At 40.2% G+C, this 16,692-nt stretch overlaps 1 protein-coding gene across 4 annotated transcripts in view; it reads left to right on the forward strand.

Annotated features, from left to right (window-relative positions):
* The window catches only part of GRIA1 (glutamate ionotropic receptor AMPA type subunit 1), a 318,919-nt gene that overhangs the window by 157,817 nt on the left and 144,410 nt on the right, over nt 1–16,692 (forward strand). For all 4 annotated transcript variants that reach the window (XM_037742750.1, XM_017540525.2, XM_017540526.2 and 1 more), the window contains exons 4-5: nt 1,207–1,391; nt 6,638–6,691. In XM_037742750.1, coding sequence (XP_037598678.1) covers nt 1,207–1,391; nt 6,638–6,691 — 239 coding nt within the window. The remainder of the gene's footprint in view (nt 1–1,206; nt 1,392–6,637; nt 6,692–16,692) is intronic.

Here is a 16,692-nt window from a genome sequence, read left to right on the forward strand (position 1 = left end):
TGCTGGCCTTGAAGATGGAAGGAGCCATATGCCAAGAAATGCAGGTTGCCTCTAGAAGTCAGAAAGGCAAGAAAGTAGATTCTACCCTAGAACCTTCAGACACCAACACAGCCCTGCTGACACCTTGATTTTAGACTGGGATACCTATCTCAAGCATCTTACCTCAAAATGTGTAAGATAGTACATTTGTGTTGCTTTAAACCACTAAGTGTGTGGTAACTTTTTACAGTAGCAATAGGAAACTAATACACCATCTAATTCTCCAAGAAGAAACAAAGCAGCATTGAGTTATTTCACTATAAAGCAGAGAGAATAGTTTAATTCAGGACACATATGATTATTTATTTATTTATTTTTGAGATGAAGTTTCACTCTTGTCACCCAGGCTGGAGTGCAATGGCACGATCTGGGCTCACTGAAAACTCTGCCTCCCAGGTTCAACTGATTCTCCTGCCTCAGCTGCCCAAGTAGCTAGGATTACAGGCCCCCATCACCATGCCCAAATAATTTTTTTTTTTAGTAGAAACAGGGTTTCACCATGTTGGCCAGGCTGGTCTAGAACTCCTGACCTCAGGTGATCCACCCACCTCGTCCTACAAAAGTTCTGGGATTACAAGCATGAGCCACCGTGTCTAGCCCCCCAGGACACATATTAAACACCTATGGTATGAGAGACAAAGGCTTAGATATTAATTATATTGAACATTCACAAATTTGATCAGCAGTTATTAGGTGATCATTTAGATGCTAGGTTGGCCCATTAAATAAGCAGTTACTGATTGCCCAATAAAACTAACAGCTAATATTTATAAAAACCCTTGCAGGTATCAGACTCTGCCATGTATCAAACATTCTCACTTAATTTTCATAATGACACTGTGAGGTGGACATTATTTATACCATCACTTTACCTTTGAAGAAACTAAAGTTTGAAAACGCTAATAAGCCTGTGCAGGTTCATTTAGCCATATGTTGGATTTGAGCCCCAGATTATGTTTTTTAATCACTAGTTCTACCATCTACTCTGTTCAGAAACACAGTGCTTGACCTCACAGCATTCATACTTTTACAGCCAGAGAAAACTAGAGCTGAATTTGGCAGAAGAGTGGTTTTGGGAGTAGCCAGGGGAGGTGGGTGTCTGATGGGAGTGGGTGGTGCCTGCAGATCCTGATTGTCATTTCTCTGTCCTACTCATCCAAACTTCAGGCTTATCCGTCCTGCAGAAAGTCCTGGACACAGCTGCCGAGAAGAACTGGCAGGTGACAGCAGTCAACATTTTGACAACCACAGAGGAGGGATACCGGATGCTCTTTCAGGACCTGGAGAAGAAAAAGGAGCGGCTGGTGGTGGTGGACTGTGAATCAGAACGCCTCAATGCTATCTTGGGCCAGGTAGTGAAGGCAGCAAGGGCTCAGGGTGGGTGGGGGAGATGATTCAGGAATAGTCAGACATTTTTCCCTTGGGTGTTTTAGAGTTACAAAGAGGTTCGTGACTAGGTGAGACTAGATGACTTCTATCTCATTTTCTATAATTCACAAAATTTAATTCTGAAATAGTACAAATGATGGGATCCTTGACATAGGACTTCAAATGGTTCTCAGCCCTGTTAACTTCAATGTATGTCTTTATTGTAAAAAATTAAAATTAAAATTAAAAAAAGGCCAGGCACAGTGGCTCAGGCCTGTAATCTCAGCACTTTGGGAGGCTGAGGCAAGCAGATTACCTGAGGTCAGGAGTTCAAGACCAGCCAGCCAACATGATGAAACCCTGTCTCCGCTACAAAAAATAATAATAATAATACAAAACTTCGCCAGGCATGATGGCATGCACCTGTAATCCCAGCTACTCAGGAGGCTGAAGCAGTGGGGCAGGAGAATCCCTCGAACTTGAGAGGGGGAGATTGCAGTGAGCCAAGATTGTGTCACTGCATTCCAGCCCAGGCAACAGAGCAAGACTCACTCTCAAAAAAATAATAATTAATAATAATCAATTACATTGCATTTTCGAGTTTATGAAGGGTTACCATATTAGGAACACAGTTTGTAGAACCAGATTCCTGGGTTCAGCTCTGGACTCTGTCAGTCATGATCCAGGGTTTGGCATCTCATTCCTTTCGCCCACTCACCTGTTTTAAGAAGTTAAGGAAGCGGCAGCCACATTTCTTTCTATTGTTTCCTTGAACATGCCCTTCACTTTGAGAAATCAATTGATGGCACATTCTTCTATAAACAGGCATTGTAACCTCAATGGTCTTTAGCTAGAGGTCTCTAAACTGTGGTTCCCCTGGTCTCAGAACGAAAGCAAGTGCCCACCACAGAATTAGCAGGATTTTTTGGAGATTCCTTGTCTTTTTAAACTACATTTATGTATTCAGATGAGCTAGCAAGGTAGCAGATTTTGCAATCACTTTTGAACATGCCATACAATAAAAGTGATAGTTTTAAGTAGTGGACAGCATCACAAAGTTTGTTAATGGCCTTCAAGACCCCTAGGGCACTCACAGAGAATTTCTGCACTAGGACAGCTATCACTCAGAGGCCTCGGCAATGGAACAGGGAGAGAGTTTGAATGTTATGGATTCTTTAAGGCACTAACTGTTCTACTCTGTAAAGTATGGATTTGGCTTTCCCTCTTGGAAAGTGAAACTCAGCAAAAATTATTTCCATTGAGATGGTAGTTCTCTAGGCTGGAGTCAGGGATTTGAATTCTAGTTTTCAATTCAGGCAGGTTAAGATAATAGTTACAAGCAGAGTTGAAACCAGACTGGCTAGGGTTCAAATCTTGTTCTAGTATTTACTGGCTTTGTGATTTTGATCAGGTTTTTAATCTTCCTACATCTCAAGTTCTTGATCTGTAAAATGGGTATGATCATAGTAATAATAGCTACCTTTAGAGGGCTCTTGTGAGAATTAAAAGAATCAATACATGTGAAGCACTTAGAACAGAGCCTGCTCCACAGTATGTGATACATGCAAGCATTTGCCTATTTTTGCTATTTCTAGTGCCTACTAGGGCCGGCTTCTTGAGTCACTTCCTTCCTTGGGCATAAGTGAATCCATCTGTAAAACATGAATGAAGGCCTCTGTTCTATAAAACTGATAAAAAGACACGATAACATAGTTGATAGAAAAAGCGCCAAATGATAACGACCTATTAATAGACGGATGACCTGTTGTATATTGTTCTGTGGTGCAGGCAATAGCAATTGGTACTATTTTTTGAGTGTATATGGTATGCCATCGAATGCCAAGCCCTTTCCATGCATAATGCTATTTTATTCTCACATCAACTCTATAAAACAGCTTTTGTCAATTCCCCTATTTTATAGATGAAGAAAAGAGAGATTATACTTGCCCAAGAACACACAGCTGGCATATGATAAAAGCAGGAAGTCAAACCTATATTGGCCTGGCCACAAAGCCCAACCTCTTAAAAACACAACTTTTTTACTTCTGCTATCATCTATAACTAACTTCTCTGTCAAAGGGTAAACTTGCATTTTGTAAAGTGACCCATTTGTATGGGTATTTTAGATTGCAGCATATTAACATTTAAAAAAATAGTTTCATTCATCTATTATGAAAAGTAAGACCAAAGAGTTGAAAGGATTTTACAGATCACTTGATTCATTGCTTATGCTCACATTTTATAGACAGAATGACTGATGGTCAAATTGACTAAGTGATTTGCCTTAGGCTCAGACAACTAAATTAGTGACAGTGATGAGCCTACAACTTACATCTCTGACTTACATTCTCACACTTGGCATCATCCTGGACTATCTAATACTCAGTATCTGGGAATGTACTTGAGATACAGTTTCATTCAGTAACTGTACTCAGTCTAACACAAAATTTTCCACTTGATCTGAGGAAAAAAAACAGTCACTCAAAATTACAAATAGGGAATTAATTGCCTGCGTCTGCCTCCAATCCCCCAAGTAAAATCTCAGCTCCACGATGCCAGGGATTTTTTGTTTTATTTTCTTCCCTGCTGTGTCCACAACGCCTTGGACAGTGCTTGGCACCAAATCAAGTATTCAATACATTCTTTTTAGTGAATTAAAAGAATAAGGAACCGATGAAGGCTCTAAGAAAGTTCTTACCTTGCACTTAGTAAAATAAATCTGGATTTCTATAGGTAGCCATTGGCTGGATAAGAGCCTTTAAGATGGAGGAAAAGGCATGTCAGGAGGCCCAGTGGGAATATGAGGGCTGGGTTTCATACTGCGGTTTTACAGGGTAAGTGATGAATGCTGAGTGTCTACTGGAGAGGATGGCAGGAAGATAAACACACAATCAAGGAGATCCTTGGAAATCATTCTAAAGAGTTTAGGATTTATTCAGCAAACAATGGGGAGTCAGTGAAGGTTTGTGATGCCAAAGCATTTAATACAGTCATTAAGTACAAAGTGAGTTAGAAGTGAGAGTAGGCCAGAACCTGTTGAGGCCATCCATCACATCCCCCTGTGTTACTGTCTTCATGGTGCTTGCCCCTGCTGAAGTCTTGTTCATTTATATATTGACCATCTGGCACCCTACTAAAATGTCAACTCAACTCAATGAGGGCATGAAGACCTTGCCTCACTTGCTCAATGCTATTTCCCCAGCACATAGCAAAGTACTTGGCATATAGTTCATGTTCAATAAATATTTGTTGAATGTATTAATTAATCATAGAAGGTTTTACAGAGGAGTTGATATTGGAGCTCAGCCATTAAGGATACGAACAATCAGAGAGAATGGGAGAAGCCATTCAGACACAAATATCGTGAATAAAGGCCGTGTACTGGGAATGAGCTTTGAAGTAACGGGGCTCAATGAGATGATGGACCCACTGTGAAACTGCATCTTATAATACCTTTCTCAGTTTGTTACCCTGTATATATTTATCTGTTCACCCATTTATTATGGATCTCCTCCCAGTAAAGCATAACCTCCAAGAGAGCAAGCACTATGCTTCTTTCACCTTTCCACTGTGTTGCCAACAGTGCTTCAGCCATAGCAAACATTTAATATATATTTGTGAAAGGCAGGTATTAAAGGAGGGAAGGCCAATGTATATTCTGGGGAACAGACAGATGGGAAGGTTCGTATTAGGTCGGATTATATGAAATTGCCAGTTTTTATAAGTCAAAAGTCATCAATTATCAACTGTTTCCTATGTTTTAATTTGCACTTTCATCTTGTAGGGATGATATTTTTCCATTCACTGAATATGGCTGGTTTTAAAATATCATTTATTTGCTGTTTTGTGTTTATTAAAAGCTGAATAGGTTTTTGATAAAGGTATCTCATTGTTGAAAAGGCAGCAAACCGTTTGACAGGGAGATGAAAAAGTAATGAAGAATTATTAATAAAACTATTCATCCCAATAGTATTTGAGCTCTGTGGCCTGGAATTTCACAATCTAACCACTGTTTCAAAGAATTCATTGTGTGTGCTTGCATTTAATTATTCCCCACATAAAAAAAATGTGAGTCACTATGCACATACATCCAATTAAGTAGATATCTGAATGTGGATTTTAATAACCTTGAAAATTTATTCAGTTAGAGAAGAAGCCCAAGTGCTTCTCATTTGTTATATGTCTCCTTGCCACAGTGCAGGGGGAGAGACACTGAGCAGAGTATACTAACCCCAATTTGATGATTTAAAAAAAAAAACAAGGAATTAGATCAAGTTAATTTGCAGGCTGAGCTAGATCTAAAACCAAGGTCTATAGTCTTAACCATTCATTATCAGGTGGTGTGTCTCCTGCCCAAGCAAACTTCTTTCCACAAATAAGTTTTTCTGCCTGTGATGATTAGGGATAGTCTGCATTTGGGATAAGAGGATGTTCGTGGACACTGGTTCTTAATGATTAACCATAATCAAACATCAAATGGAAAGGTTCACAGGAGTCAGATCCCTGTCCTGTTACTCCCACCAGACTACTATTAGATCTGGACAAACTATTTTCCCTATTTGGGCCTCAACTTCCTATCTGTACAGTGAGGGGTTGGACCAGATGATTCTAACCTTTCCTTCCAACTTCTAAGTTGGGTAATCCATTAATGTCTGGGTACCTAACTGATTTGGGGAGGAAGGCACAAATTCAGGAAAAGAAAGAAGAGCATCCACATATGGTTCATGCAAGGAATTGAAGGTGAAGTCATCCACCTACCCATCTCACCATCCAGCCTTCATTCACCTCTCCCTTCATCCATCTTTCCAATCAGTGAATATTGTCATGACAGATTTCATGCAACATAAGATTCTTACCTAAAGAAGAATCTCCACATACAAGGAAGGTTTATGGAAGAAAGAATGCAGTGAGCATTTCTGATGGGTCCTTGGGGTTACAGTAACACCACTCTGCCCTTGGAATCTGAATTCAAATTCTGCATCTGCCACTTAATAGCTGTAAGATCACAACTTACAGAGGTTATATAATAGGCACTCCATGCCTATTCCTTATTCATAAAATAAGGATGTTAACAATGCCACCATCACTGGAAGTTTGGGATATTGTAGTTGGAGTGCTTAGGGTAGGGCAGGGCACATTGTAAGCACTCAATATCAGTTGCCATTATTAATGTTGTTGTGACTTTATCTGTTAGTATGATTAACAAGTGTCCACCCATTATGTTTTGTAGATTATAAAGCTGGAGAAGAATGGTATCGGCTACCACTACATCCTTGCAAATCTGGTGAGTAGAGCACTGCAGGCTTTCAGCTCAAGGCGTTTCCAGGTTAGGGGCCCTAGCTTGCTTCTGTGGTCCCTGGCTGATGTGAACTGAGTAGGTGGAAGGGGCAATTCAGGGCTGTAATAATGAATCTTGGCAATACTAAATTTTTATCTTCTCCACATCCCACTCATCAAACCACAACACACTGTTTAAGAACCTCTAAATTTCCTTAGAAGAGAGTGTGCTGGTGGGCACGGCTTTATTATCTTCACAATTCCAGCTTTAATTGGCTCTGCCCCTTTAGCGACAGAATCACTGCATCTTTGAATTAGTATAAAAGGTCTTGATCCTGCTGGTTTGGGCTCTCTATTTTGACCCCACTGATGGTTTTACTGCTTATAAATACACTTACATCATAATTACGCTAGTACTGACAAAATTTTAACCAGAAACAGCTTCCCAGAACGAACAATATTATGTCCATTTAGTTTTTATTCACTTTTCTACATGGCATAAATAAGCCCGTTTTTTTAAAAAAATTACGTTTTTGTTTTAATGTACTGCAGATCATTGTGTGGGGTTCTATTGTTTTCTATAGTACAAAGAAAACAACTCATCAAATCATTTTTTGTACAAATTAAATTTTACCTGTTAGCACATGCCATTATGACCTTTTTTTTTGGTAATCATCATTCCTGTCAAGTCTATTTTTTCTGAGTCATGTTTTGCACCTCCACCTTTTTGTTTATCGTGAACTTTAATTCTTCCAGCTTTTTTTTTAATTGTCACAGTCTATAGATATTTTATTTTGCTTTCTGTTCGTTCGCATATAATGTAGGATAAATATTCAGGTAGTTTTTCAATTCACAGTTTCAAAATTTTTACATTCTAAGGGAAAGATTAAATAGTTTGAAAATATGTGTGCAGAAACATATAAAATAAATATATAAAAAGTCTATGCATATGCATGTACACATATCTTGGTGAAAATATTTTCATTATCAACTAAATATTGATATACTGATAGTTAAAATATCTTCCAGCTTTTTTATCCAAAGCCAAATAGAATTTTGTTTGCTGTTTAGTTCCATTTTTAAAGGCTTTAGTGAGACATATTTTATAAAGTACACAATTCATCCATTTAAAGTATAAAATTAAATGATTTTCAATATATTCACAAAGTTATGAAACCATCATCACAATCTTATTTTAAAATTCTTTATCACCCCTAGGCGAAATCCCTTACCTATTGGTAATGATTCCTTATCATCCCCCAAGCTCCTCCAGCCCTAGGCAACCATTAATTTACTTTCTATCCCTATGTATTTGCCTATTTGGAGCATGTCACATATGTGAAATCATATAATATGTGGTCATTTGTAATTGGCTTCTTTCATTTTGCATAAGATTTTCAAGGTTTGCCCATGTTGCAGCATTTATCGGTACTTTATTCCTTGTTATTGCCAAAAATATTTCATCATGTGCATATACCACATTTTGTTTATCCATCCATAAGTTCATAGACATGGGGGTTGTTTTTACTTTTTGGCTATTCTGAATAATGCTGCTATAAAACATTAGTGTACAGTTTTTTCTCTTCAAGATATACCTAGGCATGGAGCTGCTAGGTGATATGATAACTCTATGTTTAACATTTTGAGGAACTCCAGAATTATTTTCCAAAGTGGTTGTATCACCCATCAAATTTTAAACAATAACAAATTTTGCCATGTGACAGTTTGAATGATACCAAGTTTCTCTTAATGATAACTATTTCTACAGTTTATTATCCTGGTCTGTCTTTACAATTTTCCACATTTTCATTAAGAAGTGGTTTGTAGCTTTTTATCTGTGACAAATTTTCAGGTTTTAACTTACTTAACTGGACATATAACTGTCTTCTGTTTTAACCATGTTATTTTGTGTGGATTATCTCTATGAGCAATATTAATTGAATAAAAGATTAATATTTGCTACTTATTTCTAGAGTAAAGGCATTAGTAGAAATAAGGCACAGGTGCATGAATGTAAAAATGTGACCAAAGCATCCTGACTAATTCATAAATTCTGTTCCTCTTTCTGACCTGGTATCCAGCCTTAGATATACCCCCAACTTACTCTTCTTTTCCCTTCAACTGACTAGTCTTGGCGATATATCAGAGTCAGGAATGGAAATAAGGAGGGCTTAGAGAGGTATGTTAATTTAGACCCAGCTGTTAATGGCTAAATGTGTTGTTTTTCTCAGAGGTATTTGCATTTTAAATGAGGATGGCTCTCCAGACACTTTTGGGGGACCCAGAGTCTCACCCTCCTAAGACCATTTGCAAAGATGCAATTTTTGACTTTGGAGTGAGGAAAGCCCTTGACATCCCTTGAATCCCAGATCCTTAGTGCTAGAGTGGACTTTGGAAGTCAACTTCACTTAAACCTCACTTGTAGGCCAGGTGCAGTGGCTCATGCCTGTAATCCCAGCACTTTGGGAGGCCGAAGTGGGTGAATCACGAGGTTAGGAGTTCAAGACCAGCCTGGCCAACATAGTGAAACCCTGTCTCTACTAAAAATACAAAAAAAAAAAAAGAAAAAAAAATTAGCGGGGCATGGTGGCAGGTGCTTATAATCCCAGCTACTCGGGAGGCTGAGGTAGGAGAATCGCTTGAACCCAGGAGGCAGAGGTTTCAGTGAGCCAAGATCGCACCATTGCACTCCAGCCTGAGCAACAATACAATCTTAAAAAAAACAAAAAGCAAGCAAAAAAAACCCTCACTTGTTTATAGGGAAACAACCAGCAAAGGGGTGTGACTTGGCTAAGGTCAAAAAGTGAGGCAGCACCAGAACTAGGCCTGTCACCAAGGGTAGCAGGCAGTATTCAGGCCTTTTCTACAACTCCAGGGCATCTCTCAGTGAGACCTTGTAGGCACCCTGCTACTTAAGAATACACAGAACAAGGGTGAGGATATGCATAATTACCACTCTGGGGTGAGATAGAAATTGCATACCAGGGGCCTTAGAGCCACTGAAAGACCCCTCGTAATTACATTGCCAGACTCCATCTGTTGCCCAGTGACCCCTCAGTCACAGCATCACTAAGTCAGCCTCTTGGGTTATTGTATCCTTCTGATCTGTACTTTTCTTCTTCTGACCTAATGAGCTCTCAAGTCCTTACGACTGCCAGCTAATAGGATGCAAATTGCATATACCGTCCAAATAAAAAAGACTTGCTTGTTCCAATAGATTAGTTGATAATTAGGCTTCAAATTACTAATTAATTCAGATTGAAACATAGTCGAGTATGTGGTGTATTTTCTTCCCCCTTCAGAGGAATAATACAATTTATAAGATGATAATTCTTAGAAATTATGCCACATAATTAGCCTACTGCTGCAAGGAACTGACCCACTCCTTTGGAATGTTTGTGATTAGGATGTAATTATAGAGTTAGGGACCAAGGAAGACTTTGAAAGGTTTAACAAAATGAGGGGAGCTACACTTTTATTTTGCTGTTCTTTCTGTCCCTGTCAGAATGCATGAGCTTCCAAGTAGCCAGCAGCATTCTTTTAGTAAATCACTTTGGAGGAATGCTTTTGGGCCTCAAACAGCCACCTTTGAGGGCTGCCTGAAGAGAGGAGGGGAGGAGATTGCAGGTCAGAGAGAAGAACTTACAGCCAAGGAGTTAAAAAAAAAAAAAAAAAAAAAAAAAAAAAAANAAAAAAAAAAAAAAAAAAAAAAAAAAAAAAAACGCTGGTTTTTGTCCAGGTGCCACTCTTAGCTGGCTCTATATTCTTGGACAACTCTCCAACCCTCGGTTTCCTCATCTGTCAATTGAGAACAATAATTCTTACTCTACCTTCTGATAGTGTCACTGGGGAGACCAAATATATTGCCAAATGCCACCATGTTTTAAAAAGTTAAAAGTGTTCTGCACAAGTGGAAAATTCTTACTTCACATATTAAATCCGTCCATCTGTACATATTCACATATGATGGGTATGTATATATGCATATATATGCTTGCATATATATCCATTTTCTATAGGAGAGATACATATATTTCCATAGCATTGATGTGGTCATAAGATGAACTTGAACTATGCAGAAATTAGATAGCTATGCCACTATTTCCTATAGACGTGCCTGGTTCCTGAAACCCACAAGTGCTAAGCCTGGCTGCCAGTGCTCCTCTAAACCCTAGCACGAACGGTGCATTCACTCTCTGCTCTGAGACTGTGGCTAAAGCAGACATCTGGCAGCCAGAGCCCTCCAGAGCTGTAGCTCTTATCCTTGTGACTCACCAGAAGCAAATCTTAGACCAAATGAGTGTTTCTCAAAACAGAGGACCTGTGGACTTCTGTAGTGGGTCAGTAGAGCCAGTTTGGAAAATGCAGCACTAATAAGTGAATGCTTCAGTACCACTGTGATTGCCAATATGAGTGCCTAAACCATGGAGTAAATGATCAGATTATTATGTTGGTATTTAGAATTTCATTGGAATAAAAGCACATACTTTTAAAGTCTCATAGAGAGCTAGAAGATTGTAAGAATTTATACAGGTTTCAGCAGACCCCTGTCTGAAAAATATTGAATTTATCAGATAACATTGACCAGTGTGGACCATATGGTGCCTTCTAGCGGAGTAATAACAATAATAATATCATCAATCTCTCTCATTTTGACACCACATTATAGGTTATGTGACATTTCTGTATGAATCATACCACTGGGTTCTAGATGTCACAATACTCTATGAAGTATACAAGGTGGAATTCATCATCCTCATTTTACAGATATGGAAACTGAGGCTCAGAGACATTACATGACTGAGCTGCAGAGAGGAAGACAGGAACCTAATTAATGGAGTTTGGCTGTTAGGAATATGACAAAAACCAAATTATGTGGGCATAGGAATAAGATGATCAGGCTAACCTGATGATGAGCCACTTGAATCTCTGAATTAGAATCCTTTAAACTCCAAACAAATAACAACAATAATAACAATGGCAATAACTTCCACAATTGACTGATTGCTACCTTACAGACACTACGGTAAATGCTTAAATGCATGTCAGTTAAACCCTCCCAATAGCCCTTGAGGTTGATATTATCCTCAGATGGAGAAACAGAACTTCAGAAAGGTTGAGCTTTCCACAATCATAAATTTATAAAATGATGGAGCTGCACTTCTCCTCAAGGGCCATGGAATCCTAAAATTTGTGTTCTTACTACTATGCCATGTGCCTGCTGAGCAGGAAGAGTTGGGGAAAGAGTCAGGAAAGAGAGGGTGTTGTCCTGGACAAGAGAGCTTGAGTTTAAATCTTGACTCCAGTAGCAGCAATAGACCTGACATTCAAGCTCAAGCTCTCAAATTCCTGTTGGACATCTATCCCACTATAAATTGATGGAATTTTATTAAAATTATTGTTGTTAGTATGACAGAAGTTAAGGAAGAGATAGTTAAGATAGCCCTTTCCAGGTCTTATCAGGGTACTTGGGAACCAGGACAGTCGGCCATTTCTGCCATGTGCTTGCAGATTTACTCCTGTAGAATGTTAGATTGGAAGTTTTGGTCTATGTGGCAGCTAGTCCAAGCCCCCAGCCCCATGCTGCTGCTGCTCTGCTGGATCAGCCCTGAGCAGAAACTGTTCTTTAGTCTCCTTGCTCCCCTATGGTGATAAATCTGTCAGCTCCTTCTGCAAAGCTGAGCTCATCCACTTTCTTCAGTGCCTGTCTTCCTGTTGGCTCGGTACCTAACAGACATGTTTAGATTCTGCATCTTCTGGTTAGGCAGGTGGTATAGCAGTTGGGAAGCGTGGCTCTGGAGCCAGGTCTGAGTTTGAATTCTGACTTTATACTTCTTAGCTATGTAACATTAGTCAATTTATCTACTCAACACTCTCCCAGACGAAATCACATCTACCAGTTTTATGCTGCCATAGCCCTATTTTTTCACTTACTATAATTGAGATTAGATAACTGATTCTCTACTATTTAATGTCTACCTCTGCAAGCTCCTAGAGGAAGGATTGTGTGTGACTTATTCTCTGTTGAATTCCTAGTGCCTGGCAAAGTGAGTTGCATACAACAGGTGTGCTTTTAAAAGTCACTGAATAAATGAATGAAAGAATGAATGAATGAAATGAATTCCTAGAAAATAATGTCTGCACCTACGTATCAAATGTACTTAAAGGCAAATCCTTGCATCTGTGCTAAAAGAAGTAGAGGTAGTGGGAATATGAATTTAGTTATGAATATGCAAATGAGCAGCTAAAGACGGGACTAAGAGGGCTTCTAACCCACTTCTTGTAGAGGGCCAGAATCTCCTCTACAACGTATCCAACAGAAACTCAGCCATCTGGTGCCTGCTTGAATAATACACAGTGACGGAAAAGTCCTACCTCTGAGGCAGCCCTTTGTCTTCTCAAAGGGCTCAGACAGCTTCTGCACTCTCCCTGGGGCAGGGCATGGCCTGTGTGCTGTTCACCCTGTGTCACCCTCTCATCACTTCTGAGTCTACATGCCCTCTGGCTCTTGCAAAACTTGCCTGCTGCCTTCCCACAAAGCAGCCTTTGAGTATTTGAAAACGGCTACCTTGCTTGCTCTTTGGTGTTTGCACCTTCAGTCTGGACACCCATATTTTCCCCCAGTGCCTTTCCTCAGGATGTGGTTCTTACAGCCATCTAAACAACCACCAAACATGAACCAGGCATGTCTGTGTGCCTGGTACTGCCCTGGGCTCATGGAAGAAGCACTAAGAAGCAAGAGGCTGAACTTTGTCCCAGAAGCAACCTGGCCTTGTCTTCCAGCTAGATAGGAACATGTAAAATAACATTCTCAGAAGAATGCCAGAGAAAAATCACAGCCTATGAAAGTAATGCAAGCCCCATAGATGGCCACCTGACCTGTCACAGTGTGGTGATCAGAGGCCAGGGAGGCCAACTCAGCCGTGGGGTGTCTGGGAAGGCTCATGAGGCTGTACCCACAAGGCTGGCAGTTGTGAAAAGGGTGTGCCCTCGCCCTTGTTGGAAGAACCCAGGGGAGTGAGAGCTGAAGGGTACCTATGGACCTCATCTCACCTGGCCCCTGGTTTTATAAAATGGACACGCAGGCTGAAAGAAAGGAAGTGATCTGTCTGAGGTCACCCACAAGTTAAACAGTAGAGCTGGGGTAGGATTTGGAGCAATCGCTTGCTCATTTTTGTTGCTTCTTTTCCCCAACTGCATTTTCACAATGTGTCCATATGTCTCTGTGTGTGTGTGCAGGGCCAGGTGGGCCGGGGCGGACATGCAGAGACAGAGACGGAGAGGCTCAGAAGTTCTCCCTCCTCCCTGCTGTGCCCCTCTCAGGGACTCTCCTTGCTGCTGAGGTTTATTTCAGTTTCCTCTTCTCCCTCCCACACAGTCTTCCCTCTACCTTTCTGCCCCCACCTCACTCTTCTGTAACAGACACTTGTGTCACCAGAGCTGACACTGCCCAGAACCTCTGGAAGGAAGAGGAGAGTGGGTAGATAGAAAGACAAACCCCCAAATGCCAAAGAATGCCCTCTTCCGAGGTGATTCAAACGTTCCAGACTAGATTACTCTTTGTACTCAACCCCATCCTCTGGGAGAATCCACCCCATAGACCTTAGAGAGTTTCTACATCCCTCCAAGAAAAGTAAGATTCTGGCTTCATTGTATGATGAGGAAAATGAAGTTCATGTTGTTGAAAAACCTTTTGTAAGGTCGTTTGACTAAAACTGGAATTCAAACTTAAAACCTTTCCCGCTCTAAAGATTAGGCTCGTTCTCCATTGGGCCACACTGCCTAAATTGGGGAAGACTTTGCAACTTTTAGGACTGGTATTATAAATGAGCAAAGTCAAGAAATAAGCTCCTTTCTTCCTTAAACTGCCAGGATTTGAAATCTGGCTCGGCTACTTACTAGCTGTCTGTTGCAAGTCACTTCTCCTCTCTGTACCTCAGCTTTCTTACCTATGAGTGGGAATATTAATGTGGATCTCATAAGATAAAGATAAAATGAGTTAATTTATGTCAAGTTTTAGAACACAGAGTGCATCCTAACTCTGGGTCTCATCTTAACTCTGTCACTTACTCATTACCATTTATACAAATCATATTTTTCTGGAAGATCTCAATTTGTTCTAGATTTGGCATAATCTTTTCAAAAGGAATAAATTTATCAAAATAATCCTTCTGAATATGTGATGTAAGGTTCTACTTTTGCTGACTCTCTTCAGTTCAGAGGTATCAAAAAATATTTCTCAAAGCCACATTGGCTCCCTTAAGCTTAAGGAAGAGGTCGTTCTATTAATCTCAAGCACCTGGTGTTTGTATCTTTCAATCTTGCAAACCATGCACACCTCGGCTGATTTGGAATGGCCTTTTTCATGCTGGGCTAGCATCCTTTGGAACATTTCAGATATGTAAGACAGTGACTCTGCCTGCTGTGACAGAGCATGGAAACTCATTGTCACCACCAGCTTTGAAGCAGGAGGGACCCCTTAGCACCAATTTTGGCAGATGATTGGTGAGCTATGTAAATAGAAGAGTTGAGTCCTTGTTTCCTTACCTGTCCCTCTTTTTAAGACAGAAAAATAGAGAATAAAGTGGGAGGGAAATGGAGCTCCAGGAGACGCAGGGCTTTAGGTAAATACTTAGTATGTGCCAGAATCTGGCATATAACAGTTAATCTGCACAACAGCTATGAGACAGATAACATAATAAACCTTATTTTGCAGGAAAGAATACTGAGGCACCAAAAGATTGAGCAGCCCTCCTGAGGTCACACAGCTAGGAGGTGGTGGAGCTGAGATTTGAATCCAGGGTGACATGCACAGGCAGTCTCTGTGACAGAGAGCAGTAACCCTTTGTGGCTCTGACTCTGAACCCCAACGCATGCATATTTTCTGCTTAGAGTGTCCCCAGCCCTCTTCAACCAAAGGCACTTTTGTTTTCAGTCTTCGTTGCTTTCACTGGGAGGCCTTCCCTGAGCTGCAAGATCAAGTTTGGGTCCACTCATTTTGCTCTATAATAACTTGTGTAGTATTGGCCTTTCTCACTAGACCTTAGGTAACTTGAAGGCTAGGACCAGACCTGTCTTATACTCTGCTACATTCCTGTGTCTATGGTGGGCCTGGTAGTATTAAGCACTTACGAATGAATGAGTAAATAGACAAATAAGCGATTAACTAGACTATTCCTTACCTGGTCCCTGGTAAGATTTCATATTTATCATGTTTGGACTTCTATTCATTTTTTAATCAAACATGGATTGGGTACTTACTCTATGGGAAGCTTGTGATTGTGTAAACTGGCTTTTCATCAGAAGATGGGCTTTCTGTGAGTATTTGCCTGGCCTTTTCTGGATAGGAAGGTTTTGATCATGTAAAGGGAAGATGCTATCAGTTTTAAGTCCACTGAGAGCTTTAGCCATAAAAACCCACCTCACACCAGGAAATTTGCTCTTACTCTGAAATGGTCCTAGCCAGGTATCATTCCTGACCACAACAGTTAGGGTAGAGTAAAGATGAGGGGACTCTGGAATACCACCCATTTCCAGGCCAGGTAGTACACCCATGCAGCCCTACATCAATAGCCCAACCTTGAGTCCCTGACCTTCTGCCACAAAGTGCCAGCATTTTATCCTAAATCCCAGGACTGAGAGAAATTAGTCTGTGAGACCCTGACTGACATTTACAATGCTTTGTCAATAGTGGATACTTGTATGAGGTATGTCTGTTGGTGTGTTTGCGGATATCCAAGTGTGCCTCCCTGGTTTCAAATGTAATTGGATAAGTCAACATGAATGCTTTTTCTTTCCAATATTTATGGTGTTTTCACTGATTTAAGCACAGCTACAATACCTTATTTAATTAGAGGGAACCAGACTAGCCTCTGTGTTTCCAGAGATTATATAGGGAGAGGACACCTTAAAAGTTTGGTTGGTTAAAGCCACGAAAATAGGAAAATGTGAAGACTTTTATGCAGAGACATGGGTATTTGAGGAAACAATTAAGTCTTCAGCCCAGGA

Source organism: Cebus imitator, unplaced genomic scaffold, assembly GCF_001604975.1.
Source record: "Cebus imitator isolate Cc_AM_T3 unplaced genomic scaffold, Cebus_imitator-1.0 Scaffold126, whole genome shotgun sequence".
In the NCBI taxonomy this organism is placed as follows: Eukaryota; Metazoa; Chordata; class Mammalia; order Primates; family Cebidae; genus Cebus; species Cebus imitator.